This window comes from Maniola jurtina, chromosome 5, assembly GCF_905333055.1.
Source record: "Maniola jurtina chromosome 5, ilManJurt1.1, whole genome shotgun sequence".
Lineage (NCBI taxonomy): Eukaryota > Metazoa > Arthropoda > Insecta > Lepidoptera > Nymphalidae > Maniola > Maniola jurtina.
Window position 1 is genome coordinate 8,792,618 of NC_060033.1, and position 14,057 is coordinate 8,806,674.

The 14,057-nt window shown below is 38.3% G+C and overlaps 1 protein-coding gene across 2 annotated transcripts; it reads right to left on the minus strand.

The window, feature by feature from the left end:
* Positions 1-1,030: 1,030 nt before the first annotated feature.
* On the minus strand, positions 1,031-10,818 carry LOC123865347 (reticulon-4-interacting protein 1, mitochondrial-like). 2 transcript variants are annotated; one of them, XM_045906329.1, is made up of 12 exons: positions 10,462-10,818; positions 9,356-9,436; positions 8,836-9,001; positions 8,108-8,278; positions 7,549-7,689; positions 6,796-6,910; positions 6,555-6,683; positions 5,699-5,820; positions 5,203-5,368; positions 4,675-4,795; positions 4,238-4,357; positions 1,031-3,622 (listed from the first exon to the last, which is right to left on the minus strand). In XM_045906329.1, the coding sequence occupies exons 1-12, from the start codon at positions 10,507-10,509 to the stop codon at positions 3,536-3,538; spliced, it is 1,467 nt and encodes a 488-aa protein (XP_045762285.1). In that variant the 5' UTR covers positions 10,510-10,818; the 3' UTR covers positions 1,031-3,535. The 2 variants fall into 2 exon arrangements, with proteins under 2 accessions (XP_045762285.1, XP_045762286.1); XM_045906330.1 differs by lacking the exon at positions 10,462-10,818 and adding an exon at positions 10,202-10,421.
* Between the last annotated feature and the right edge of the window lie 3,239 nt (positions 10,819-14,057).

Sequence of the window (14,057 nt, forward strand, 5' to 3'; positions counted from 1 at the left end):
TCACTTTGTTGTCCGTCTGTCAAGAAACCTATAGGGTACTTCCCGTTGACCTACAATCATGAAATTTGGCAGGTAGGTAGGTCTTAATAGCACAAGTACAGGAATAAATCTGATAACCGCGAATTTGTGGTTACATCATTAAAAAAAGTTTAAAATGTGTTTCAATTTTCTTAAATATCTATACCAATTGGGGTATCATATGAAAGGGCTTTACATATATATTCTAAAACAGATTTTTATTTATTTTTATGTATGATAGTTTTTGATTTATCGTGCAAAATGTTGGAAAAAGTACCCGAATAGTTACGGAACACTCAGTGCGCGAGTCTGACACGCACTTGACCGGTTTTTTTTAAATTTATAGACTTGGTTGCAATCGAACCTGCTTGCAAGTGATCATACAGCCTACGATGCAGAGAGCTTGCCTAGATGATTCCTATTCACTCTTGACTTGAAGTACGGAGCAAGCCACGGAGTCGAGCGGCAGACGCAGCGAATAGTGCAGAAACCAAACAAAAGTTGTTTTCGCCGCGAAATCTATCCGCATTGACTTTGTTCTCCAATCCTGGTTGAATATTATCAAGTATATAATCTAAAGTTGGAACACTCATTCACGTTACTCGAAAAAATCGAACTCGCATACAAAGGGAACCATAGTACAAAATATTTTAACATTTTTATATGCAACTCTGCAAAATAATGGCAACACCGCCATCTATATGTGATTAGGTAAATATCATAATATATAAATGGCGCGCATTTCTTTGTTTCTTTTTTCCTGTGATGTAACATAAATTCACGCTTTTCGGATATTTTCCTTTACTTGTGCTAGACCTACTTACCCGCCAAATTTCATGATTCTAGGTCAACGGAAAGTACCGGGTTTTTTTGACAGACACGACAGACGGACAGACGGACAGACAGACAACAAAGTGATCCTATAAGGATTCCATTTTCCCTTTTGAGGTGTGGAACCCTAAAAAGATGATAGAAATATAACTTAGCTTTGTTTATGAGTAAAACAACAGAATTATATGATAACAGTTTAATTTTAAAATAACAGCTCTATCTACAGTTGAAATATTTTACAGCTATTTAAGTTTGTAGTTTATGGATGGCTTAAGTTTGTAAAGAGCGGTTTAGGTAAGTTCTTAATGCCAATACTTTAAAGCAGCTACTAAGTATGTTTATCAACTTCAAATTCCTGTTTTATTTTATTTCATAATTTTTATAAAAAATGTTTTGCCCAGTTAATAGCATTGATCCATGAAAAAATATAAATTTATAAAAAAACTTCACTAAGTAACTTTTTAATAATATTATTATCAAAGAAGGCATAATAGAGTATTTGTGGTTTTTACATAACTCTTAAAAATGGTTCGAAATCTTTTATGAGAATAAGTTAAGCAATATAATTTCTTAACTCTAGAGTTTTATTAATTTAAAATTCGATTCTATAGTAAATATAGTTTGTATGAAAATATTGAATGCTGTTAACTGGGAAATAGAATTACTGTTAAATAGCACCTATTAGTACATTTTTCAATATTATAATGTATATATTATAATATATTTATTTACAAGTTATTTTGTATCATTATATTAATTATTTTTTAGTATTCAGTTCTTTACATATTTTGTTTTTTAGCTCATTATTTATTTACTTTGTGTATATTTGAATGTAAAATACAAGCACTAAAAGATTTATTTAAATACTAAGCATATTTTATAAAGGAACCTTGTAAGATTTATTTTTATTCACATCTTGTTGTGTAACTTTACATTAATATCTAACTTGTAGTATAAGTTAAGTGTAATATTTTACACTTTAACTAAGTGTAAAATTAAGTGTATTACCTACTTACAAGAGATTTTTGGTTTTTAATACATATACAGAAACACAAATTTACAAATCCTTAATGTTAAACCTGTCTTTCTTGAATTTCTTACAGTTTGAATTATTTTAATATATTTTTATAAAATTAGTTTTTAAAAGTAAACACATAGTTTAATTTATAATTTTTAAATACAGTTATAAAAAAGTAATTTATAAAATGGCATTTTTACAATCTTTTTACAAGACAACTTACGCTCAGTCATTTATAAATAATATACAAATTTTCAATAAAAAACTGACATCTCACCCATAAAACAGCGCACATTTAAGCAGAGGCTATGTGATTCGCTAACACTGACAGCCACCGAGGTTGGTTGGTTCCACATTGCTGCTTCACTGGGTGATGTTAAAATATTGTTTCATAGAAAACCTTCAATGGATTAAAACATAAGTGGCTATCATTCATTGTTAGACACTGAGTTAGCGAATCACCCCTCAGTTCACAATTCGAAAATCCGTCTGTCATTTTCCTTTACAATAACCAAGGCCTTTCAACTTTCATCCAAAAAGCGTAAACGTATCCACATTACCATGATCATTAGTCGTTATAGATGAATTTACCGTAAAGCCGGGTACTCACTAGCGGGCCGAAGATCGAGGGTATCTGCCGCGGGCTCATGGACGTGTACGGGAAAGATCTTTGTATGTGACGAATCCTGACTACGAGTATTTATGCTTCTACTAGAATCTAGATGATGCCCGCGACTTCGTCCGCGCGGATTTAGGTTTTCAAAAATCTCGTGGGAACTCTGCTTTCCGGGATAAAAAGTTGCCTATGTCAATTTCTAGGACGCAAGCTACCTGTGTACCAAAATACCGTTAAATATAAAGTAAGAATACCTTTGAGAATCCGGTGGGAACTCTTCAATTTTCTGGGATAAAAAGTAGCCCATGACCGTCCCCGGAATGTAACCTAACTCTGTAAGAAATTTCATCAAAATCGGTAAAACTTGGGCCGTGAAAAACTAGCAGACAGACAGACAGAGACACTTTCGCATTTATAATATTGGTATGGATTACTATATTATACGCTGTACAAACAACAGACACTTCACCCGACGTCGTGGATTTCTAAACGAACATGTGCTGTACTGCACGATAGACTGGTTGCGGTAACGCCTCGCTAATGAGTACCCGGCTTAAAGATAGGTTTAGGCATTCAGCTACGTTAACGCACTATTCCGGGCGTCTCTCAGTTTGCTTTACATATATTGCTAACCTTGCATAAGGAAGATAAACTTCAGTTTCCAACACGCCTATTATCCTTTCACCAAAGGTTGCCTGGTGAAGATTGCTCTGAGCAATAAGGCCGCCTTTAAATACAATTGTTTTTAGTTTGTCTTGTCTGGATTATTTCCTGTTTTTTGTGCAATAAAGTTTTCTATATTTTGAAACGTTGCGTCGCTTTATTTCGACTGCGTCCATATGCCTTCAGCCTAAGTACATAAAATTACTTAGTGATAATGTAAAAATTATCACAAGTGGATATTAGAATAATTTTGCGGATTCTGTCATTCTGTTCTGTTCAGTCATCTTGAAATATTACAATTTTGTGCTTTGATTTACTCATACCGAGTTTTGGGCTCTTCTAATTTGTACACAACCTATAATAGTAATAAATAGTTTTTCTGTACATTTTCACGGGAATCTGATGACTGTGGTGCCGATAGTGTCATCGCCGCAAGCGTGCGCGAGCGCCGACTCGAAGTCTTGAGGAAGGAACACCTTTTAAAACAAAAAACAGATCGTGAAGTATCATTAAGTAGCATTTTGTTAGCAAGTAGTTGTTTATGATTGGCTGACTCATTCTGATACAAAACATATATATAGTAGACACAGCAACTAAAACTACTGAACAGGTAGGTAGGCAACAGAAGAACTTTAAAAGCATCAAGCAACCCTTTCGCGGTATTCCTTAAAGCTTTAGAGGAATTATTACCATCACATCATTTTCTTAAAAACTCTACAATTGACAGTCAAAAGTTAATAATATAGTTATAAAATACTGGTATATATAATATAGTCTGGCACTCGCTAGCCCTTAAAGGCTATTCACACCAAGCACGTACACGTGACACGCGTGAATTCGTAGACAACTGCACGCATTACATCTACGCGAACGTTCACGCCACGCAAGCGGTATGCCATGTCTCATACAGTTCCATACATTACAACGCAATGGTACGCGCTACGTGACGCATATGCGGCCTGTGTGGCCGGCGCCTACGTCCCTTACATTGCACGATACATTGTGTTAAAGTGGCCAGCGAATTCTTTCATTTCACGTTACCCTGCATCAGTCTATACGCGACATACAAAGGATTCCGTAGAGAAACTCACTTTATCTAACACTGGTGACAGCTGGCCGGACTCCACCAACTGCCGCAGCGCTTCGAGGCCGGGCCGCAAGTGATGTCTGTCTTCCAGCCAGTCTGTGTGAGAGCCGCATCCTAGCAGCCACTGTGGGTTTACATATAAAACTATACATGCGTAAAAAAATTAAAATTGTAAATTAAAGTTTATTGGGTGATCGAAAACACATCTTACTTTTACACAATTATTGAAACATTGAACCCCACCCAACAATTGAAACCCATCTTACTTGAACACAATTATTATAAACTAGCCGATGCCCGCGACTTTGTCCGTGTGGATTTAGGTTTTTAGAAATCCCGTGGGAACTCTTTGATTTTCCGGGATAAAAAGTAGCCTATGTGCTAATCCATATTGGTAGATTAGATGGTAGAAAGATGAAGGAGGTACCTTTAAATACTTACCCTGCACATTCTTATCGTGTAGAAGGAAGCAGCGAATAAGATCCAGAAGGGCGTCGGCAGGCGGTCCGTGATGAGGGACTTCGGTCGCAGCTCCACCATGGCTTTACGAGGTGCTGTGGCTCTGGAAAATATTCGTTAATCACGAGGGGCTAAGGGTCATTACATAAGTAACGAGCATGGAACGGGATGGGAGGATTTCTTGAAATACTATTGGATAGCTAGAAAACGGGGACGTTTCTGACAGTGGGCGTCTGACGATGAAGATAATGACATGTGAGTTTACGCAAACGGTGAAAGAAAGTTTCTAATCACAAAATAACTAATGAGATAAAGACGAAGAGACTGTGGAAGAGGGAGAGAGAGAGAGAGAGGAAGAAACGGTGGAAGAGAGAGAAAGGGGTGAGAGAGGAAGATACGGCGGAAGAGAGAGGGGGGAGAGGATGATACGGCGGAAGAGGGTGGGAGAGGTGGGAGGGAGAGGGGTGATGGATAGAGGGAGGGAGAGAGAGGAAGAGAGAAATAGCATACTTGAGTAGCGTGTTGGGGCCAGGCAGCGGGAAGGGTGGCGCGCCGGCGCCCGCGCAGCACAGTGCGCAGTCCCAGGGCCCGGCGCGGCTCGCGTACTGCTCCAGCTGCAGCCACGACGGCGCCGCCAGCTCGTTGCTGCCGTCCGTGTCGATAAACTCGTGGGCACCTGACGTTACAGTCTACTATAAAGCTTGCATAACACAATCCATATGTAAAGTCTGGTGCTAATGTGTTGTGTGAGTTTTAAAAAAAACAAAATAACAAAAAAATAATACAATTTTTCCTCTCAAAATGAGAAGGATTTAGGCCTTAGTCCGCCAGCTGGCCATGCAGAGTAACGGACTTCACACACCTTTAAGTTCTGAGAGGTGATCAGTAGCCTTACTAAGCATTTTAAGCCTCAACATGATAAAATTTGAGCGTTGAAACACTTTAGCATCAAAGTAAAATGGACCTTAACCACTTTGCTTTAAAGGTCAATTAATTATTTACGTACCCAAGTTCTTGAGTGAATGATGCGCTTTCCTGGGCGCCGCGACGGTCAGCCTGGCGCCCCAGTAGCTCAACAGTTGCACGAGCGCGCAGCCTTCCCCGCTGCCCGCGCCGATCACACATACGCTAAATAAAATTAACTATAAGTGAACTTTTTTAGGCGGTGCTGCCTGGGATTATACCTTTGGGATAGCTTGGACAAATGCGTATCGATAGTAGAATTTATTTATTGGCGTTTAATCACTTGCGCAGCCGAAATTTCTAGGCTTACATTACCGACGCAATGTCGCCTGCTTAGCGGTCTTTTACTGGATACTACCTGGTATTCGCGACTTTGTCCGCGTGGATTTCGGTTTTCGAGTTGTTCTGTTGCGGTGTGATTGAAGGACAAATCAATGAACAAACATACTTTTGCATTTATCATAATATGGGAAGTGATACTTTGGAGACTGCTCAGGAAACACACGACCTTGTTGCTCCTTCACCGTTTTATCACAGAACAGCGAAAAATCGTTAACTTTGGCATCCTTTTGTGATCAATATGAGAAATCCAATCTACCTACTCGTGCTTACAAAATTTTTTCTGTCAACGTTTCTGAAACGAACCGCTAAGGCGTGTTTCCTACACTCTTCTACACAAACGCGCTTCAACTTTGACCTTATTATTGCTTTTGTTAATTTAAGCAATGATAAGTTTTAGATTGTCATCAAGCGTTAATCTATCTCATAACAAAAAATTGGTAGATTTTTGTCAGATGTCTATATTTCAAACCCAATAGGGAGGCAAAGGACATGCTATTTAAAGACTATACAGAAGAATAAAAGTGAATGGATCATGTAAATAAATAAGAGAATCTTACCGTTTTCCCTTACAATTATTCAAGTTGTATCGTATTTTGTGTATGGCCGTTAATGCCAGGGTTCCCGCCCACGGCAGTGAAGCCGCAGTATCGGCCGCTAGGTGGCGCGGTCGTTTGCTTACTCGCGTACTGCAAAAATGGAACCCTATTATAGTCACAGCAGTAGATATGCTTTGTCACAACTAGGCCATATGCCCCTTCCTATGGGCAAATAACCCTAAAACCATAAAAAGAGACGTACCTTCTAATGGCAAGTAACTCGTTCGCCGCCCCTCCACTCCACTCGCTCACGCAGCCCCACACTTCATCGCCCATCTCGAGATCACTCACACCCGCTCCGACGTCTAGAACCACCCCTTGGTGAACAAATAATAAGAAAAACATTATAAGAAACTGTCTCGACTTGTGTTTTTAGTGTGAGATTTTACATTTCATAAAATGATGATAGAATTCAAGCGTTAAAACACAATAACGTCAGAGTGAAATGAACCTAAAAGTGCTTGTATTAAAGTCAAAAATTCGGTACTACCGAGAATAATTTCGCAAGTTTCCGCTTGGAGCGCTGGCTGTATCTACAGTTGATTATAAGTTTTAATACAAGTTAGTTAAAGTCTGTTTTATTTTGACAGTAAATTTTTTCAACGCTCATATTCTGTCAATGTTGGTATGTATTGTAACAGTCAGCAAAATAATTTAAGTTCGTTCTGCCAACAGCTGCCGGTCGGTATAATTCCTCTCTCAACTCTTCCTTTGAGTCTGTGAGTCCACGGGTTGCTCTGTCTAGATGTCTCTATCCACAATATGGATGAAGTATGCTCTTTAGGATGTGGTTTGGTAACTGAACGATTTGGTTTAGTTTATAAAATGTGTACACTGAAATTACCGCCAATATTTATTGTTCCAAGCGTATATTTTGGTAATCATTAGGTGGAAGCGCTTGTTTGACGCCTGATGTTTGGGCATCCAGTAATATATTTCTCTGAAGAAAACTTACCAGCGAACCCTCTCCCAACAGTGACGGGAGAGCTAGTGACGAGAGAGCGCAGCGCCGACGCGCGGCCGCGCAGCACCCCTCGGTCCGCACTCGACACGCTGAACGCTTGCACGCGGATGAGTACCTCGCCTGCCGCCGCTCCTAACGAGAATATATACATTTTAAACGATTGAAGTATCCAATTCAAATGCTGTGTTTTTTCTGGCCTAATACAGATATCTGGCAAAACTGGTGGGCTAAGGGACACAGGTTTCCAGGCACAATCATTATTTACATTAGAATCACACTTCAAACTATTACTAGTGACAAAGGCGACAGTTTGTGTGTATGTGTGTGCATATGTTTGTTACTCCTTCACATAAAAACTACTGGACGAATTTGGGTGAAATTTAGAATGGAAATAGATTATACCCTGGATTAGCATGTAAGTACTTTTATCCAGTAAAATTAAAGAGGCCCTATGGGATTTTTAATAAACTTATGTCTGCGCGAACGAAGTCGCGGGCATTACCTAGTGTAAAATAAATAAATGTGGATAATATGATTATAGGTTCGTTACCAGGAGACACAGCGTCTTCAACGAGTATGACAGTCTGGTCGATCTGCGTGTGCAGGGCTCTGGCGTGCGGGCCGCCGGGCGCGCGGCTGCCGGCGCGGAAGCCGATCACCAGCCCCGCGCTGCCGCCGAACGCGACGCCGCACAGGAAGATGATCACACTTCGACGCCACACTGCGATAACACAACCCATGTAGAATTCATATTATCGTAATTGAAGGAACCTGTTAATACTTAAGGGCCTTTCACAATACTTACGGAGTGATGTCGCATCGTAAACTTTTACAACGAGATCATGCCCGACGTGGGAATACACATTGGAATCACATGAGATGCTACATTGTTCGTGCGATGCCCCGTCGCATTGTGGAACAGCCCCATATTAATTTAAACTTGTTTGGGGTCCTTATCGTAAGCTGGTTTGTACAATGCTTCCGAAACGTCTGAATAAAATAAAGGCAGATCTACACGACCGTAACACAAGACAGCCAAACGTGAAATATAAGAGGTGTTGCTTGTGCACTGTATTGTGCAGAAATATATGAAGAGCATTTGAGGTGAGTGACAAACCCACTACCAGCACCCGATGACACTTATTTAGTATTTATGAATCAGAATACAGAAGTCTCATTCTTTACTTTGGTTGTGTTTATAGTTTAAGGTTACACATTTTCATTATTTGCATGACTTTATGAGAGTTTTGCTTTTGACACACACTTATTGATTCTTACCATGGTCTTTGAGAAGTGTGACAAGTTCCTGGTACAGTACCATGGGCGAGAGAGGCGGAGCACCCTCTTGTATGCGTCGCGCCGTTTCTTGCGCCCACGCCACGGCGCGAGCCCTGCCCTCCGTCACCAACTCATTGTGCCACATCTCTTGGAACGTCTCACGGAGCTGAAAGATCGGTGTACACTAAATTGGCAAGACTAAAAGTAATCATTCCATCCATTTTCATAGAAAACAGTGACCCAAATGGTGAAAAGAAGAAAAGCTCTATTTTTGGGCTAGTAAATTTAGTTTAGAAATTCAAACAACTGAATTAGCAAGATTAAAAAAATCGCATGTTTTCTTAGGCCAGAATCAAGGAAATTTCTACAAGCCAAAAATGAACAAGCAAATCCACTTCAATGTATTTTATAAAGAAAAAATTTGCAATAAATTTTTCTGCTTACGGCCAAAGGCAAATCTAGGTTTAGGAGTATAGATGAAAAAAGAATAAAAATACTCTGTCTCTCTCTCTCTCCTTACCCTTGCAATGGCATCAGCAGTCTGTTCGAAAACATTATAAAATCGGTTTTTGCTTGTGTTGGCTGCAACAATTGCGGCATCCTACAAACATCAAAAAACTTAAAATCTTCTTCTTTTTGTCCTTTATTCCACGATATGTGGGGTCTGCACATGTTTTTTTTTCCACTAACTTCTGTCTTACGTCAACGTATTTCCACCCCTCTTACACACATATCCTGTTTCACACAATCCATCCACATTTTCTTTTCAAAAAACTTAAAATATCAAATAGAAATAAGCTTTAACAGGTTTCTTCTTGATCAACCCATTTCCGCCCCACTACTGAGTACGGGTCTCCTCTCAGATTGAGAAGGGTTTAGGCCATAGTCTGCCACGCTGGCCCAATGCGGATTGGTAGACTTCACACACCTTTGAGAACATGGAGAACTCTTAGGCATGCAGGTTTCCTCACGATGTTTTCCTTCACCGTTAAAGCAAGTGATATTTAATTGCTTAAAACGCACATAACTGAAAAGTCAGTGGTGCGTGCCTGGGATCGAACCCCGACATCCGATTTGGAGGCGGACGTTCTAACCACTAGGCTATCACAGCTTACCAGGTTTACTGATATTTAAATGCAAAGTATTAACCCTGTCAAGTTGACAGGGTTAATACTTTGCAGAAAGGAAACAAACTCCTGGCCACGGCCATGCTTAGTGCTTATAATTGTTTAAAAGTACCTACTATTTACTTGTATAGTTTTCAATGTCTTGAAAATTACTATAAGTAAATTGTATAATATAAGTTAACTACAATACAAAAATGACATGATTTTTAAAATCATGGTAGAAAAGGATAGGTACCTACCTACATACATTATAAGCTATAACATTCTATAGATATGACTAATGGAACAAAAATAAACATACAATATGGTTAAATAACATTATTGTTATGTAACTTCAGTGTCAAACTGTAATTAGAATAATCACACCTTCGAAACATCGATACAAATGATACATAACTTAAATTATTTATAATTTAAACAAACATATAGTTAGGTAGGGGGAAACACTAACAGGATATCAGGTGGGTATCAGGATGACAACAGACAACAAATTACTCACATGTAATGCCTCTATTTTCTCCCCTGCTCTTAATTTAAATTCATCCATTACAAAACACTAGAAGGGCAGGTTCGGCCTTAACCAAATGCACGGTTACTTCATACCCAAACTCAATCAAAATTTAACCTTTGGCCACAATCCATCCGAAATACTTTAGTCTCAAAATAGAACGTCATTGCTACTGCAGCCACTTCGAATTACAATTAACATTATAAATATGGTTTAAAATTAAACAGTGGCTGAAATTTGGATGTCATTTATCACAGAACCATACGGAAATTTTTAAATATAAATCGCAACTTATCTCTTTAGCCAAACATAACCTTGTTTTGTATTTGACAGTGACACTTGTGACGGCTGCCGGCTGATTTTGACGTTGACAAATAGTTTTGACACATTCCTCGTGACATTTCGCGAGCGTTCAACAATCTAAAAAAATTCTTCAAAAGGCGACCATCATAATATCAATCGAGGTGGGTAACATTGGTATGACAGCGCTGGTTTTCTCGTAAGTCAACAGCAAAAGCAATGATAATACCAATGATAATACTTAAGATGAAATAATAACAAAAAGCATGGATGTAGTAAATATCAATTCTCAGTATACTAAAGTGATTTTCGAAAAATGAACAATTCAATGTTTGCACGTAAACTTCACCATTTTTAATCAATTATAATATTTTGCGTTCTCTACCATTGGAAAGATTCTTTATCCAGAAGAAACATAGCCCACTGTACAGGACCTGTCGGGTTTTCTGTACAATCAGCTGCTTTATTAATTGACTAGCTGATGCCCGCAGCTTCGCCCGCGTGGATTGGTCAGATCCCCTGCAGCATCAGGATTGAGGAGTTGGAATCCAAATTTTTTATGAAACAATGTCGCAAAGTTCCTCTATCGATTAAAAAAAAATTACGCAAATCGGTTCAGAAATCTCAGAGATTTCGGTGTACATAGGTAGAAAAACACAAATCCCTTTTTGAAAGTCGGTTAAAAAAGTAGCCTATGTTACACCCTGGTCAATCCTCTACTTGTCTGTGAAAACCCCGTCAAAATCGGTTCAGCCGTTCCAAAGATTAGCCTTTTCAAACAGACAGACAGACAGACAGACAGACAGACAGACAGACAAAAATTTAAAAAACGTGTGATTCAGTTAAGTTATCGTTCAAATAACCCTATGAGCTTAATATGAGGTAGTTATTTCGAAATTACAGACAGACACTCCAATTTTATTTATTAGTATAGATGATAGGTAATAAGCTTTAATTATTGTCACACTAATATTATAAAGGCGAAAGTTTGTATGTGTGTGTGTGTGTGTGTGTGTGTGTATGTTTGTTACTCCTTCACGCAAAAACTACTAGACGGATTTGGCTGAAATTGAGAATGGAGATAGATAATATCCTGGATTAGCACATAGGCTACTTTTTATCCCGGAAAATCAAAGAGTTCCCGCGGGATTTCAAAAAACCTAAATCCACGCGGGCGAAGTCGCGGGCATCGGCTAGTAGTTAAATAAATTCGCTAGCGACCCGCCCCGGCTTCTCGCGGGTGCAATTTATGCAACGTGATCGCACTGTATGCACGGACTGCCGTATTTTAATTTTAATTATTTTAATTTTGATTTTCTGATATAAGATGATATTCTTAAATCTATACTAATAAATAAATCTATACTAATAAATAAAATTGGAGTGTCTGTCTGTAATTTCGAAATAACTACCTCATATTAAGCTCATATGGTTATTTGAACGATACCAACACCGAATCACACGTTTTTAAAATTTTTGTCTGTCTGTCTGTCTGTCTGTCGGTCTGTCTGTCTGTCTGTCTGTCTGTCTGTCTGTCTGTTTGAAAAGGCTAATCTTGGGAACGGCTGAACCGATTTTGACGGGATTTTCACAGACAAGTAGAGAATTTATCAGGGAGTAACATAGGCTACTTTTTTAACCGACTTTCAAAAAGGGAGTTGTGTTTTTGTACCTATGTACACCGAAATCTCCGAGATTTCTGAACCGATTTGCGTCATTTCTTTTTTAATCGATAGAGGAACTTTGCGACATTGTTTCATAAAAAATTTGGAGTCCAACTCCTCAATCCTGATGCTGCAGGGGATCTGACCAATCCACGCGGGCGAAGCTGCGGGCATCAGCTAGTTAAATAATAAAAATGGCAATATTTATTATTCAATAGTCCCTAGGTCCTACTTACCTATTATTTCGTACAATTTTGTAATACTTATTTTTGTATATTAAAGCCATGATAAAACATCGACAGTCGTTACAACTTCATTATAGGCACCTTGCTAACTACCTAGCAGTTTAAGTGCCACTGCGCTCACGATTTAACAGCAATAAGCAATAACAGCAATCATAAGCAATACGTCTTAAAACTATTATTCTACCGTCACACTCCGAATCTGTTTCTGGTGTTATTAGTTTCAATATTTTTGAATCGCGTGAATTTCTAGATAAGCTGTTCTAAAAATTGCCATGTTTTTAAATACATCATGTAGGTATGTAGGTCGTATTATTTTTTTTTTATTAAACCTAGTATAATATTATACCATATTCTAGCAAATAAACACTTCTTATTCTTATTCTTATTCTTAGTCCGTACAAAATGACTTCTTACGCGCACAGACAGACAGACAACAAAGTGATCGTACCTAAAAGGGTTCCTTTTGTGGCCCTGAACCATAAAAAGAACGCAGTTAAACCGATTTTGATGACATCCAAATAAACCTAGTACGCGCTAAACCTCACTAACACCATAACCGCAAGTGAAGTTAGTGGATAGTTGACTTGTGATATAAAACATTACTAAGTATAACTTTTGAGTTTGGTCTAGTTATAAAATATGAGGATCGCGGTAACTAGCCAGCAAGGCGGCAGACTTTTTCATTTTTACAACACATCCACTAGACCAAAATTTCACTAAGGCTCAGACCTCAGACTTTTATGAAAATTAACCATTTAACTTTCCCTTATCTCTGAAAAGACCTACTGAGCCTAAAATTTAGAAAAAAATACAGAAAATAGTACTTAAACATAGATTGCAGGAAAAATTATGAGAATCTGTACTTAGTTTATAATACCATGGTCTCAATAATGTGCATACTTTACAATAAATTCATCGTATGGAACGAAACACTCTCCACGGGAATTCAACTGGCAGTTGTCCGTTATTTTTAACCCCCGACCCAAAAAGAGGGGTGTTATAAGTTTGACGTGTGTATCTGTCTGTGGCATCGTAGCTCCTAAACTAATATACCGATTTTAATTTAGTTTTTTTGTTTGAAAGGTGGCTTGATCGAGAGTGTTCTTAGCTATAATCTAAGACAACCGGTTCAGCCGTTTAAAAGTTATCAGCCCTTTTCTAGTTACTGTAACCTTCACTAATTGTCGGGGGTGTTATAAAATATTTTTAATTTACACTTGTATAATACATCAATCGACTATCACAGCTATAGGTTCTCTCAGACTTAAAAGTTTAAACAATTAATATTGGTAGCGGAGATGTCTGTATCTACGCATCTTATGATAAATAATAAAATTTATGTAGATTCTTCTCCTAGATAATATTCATATTCGGATAA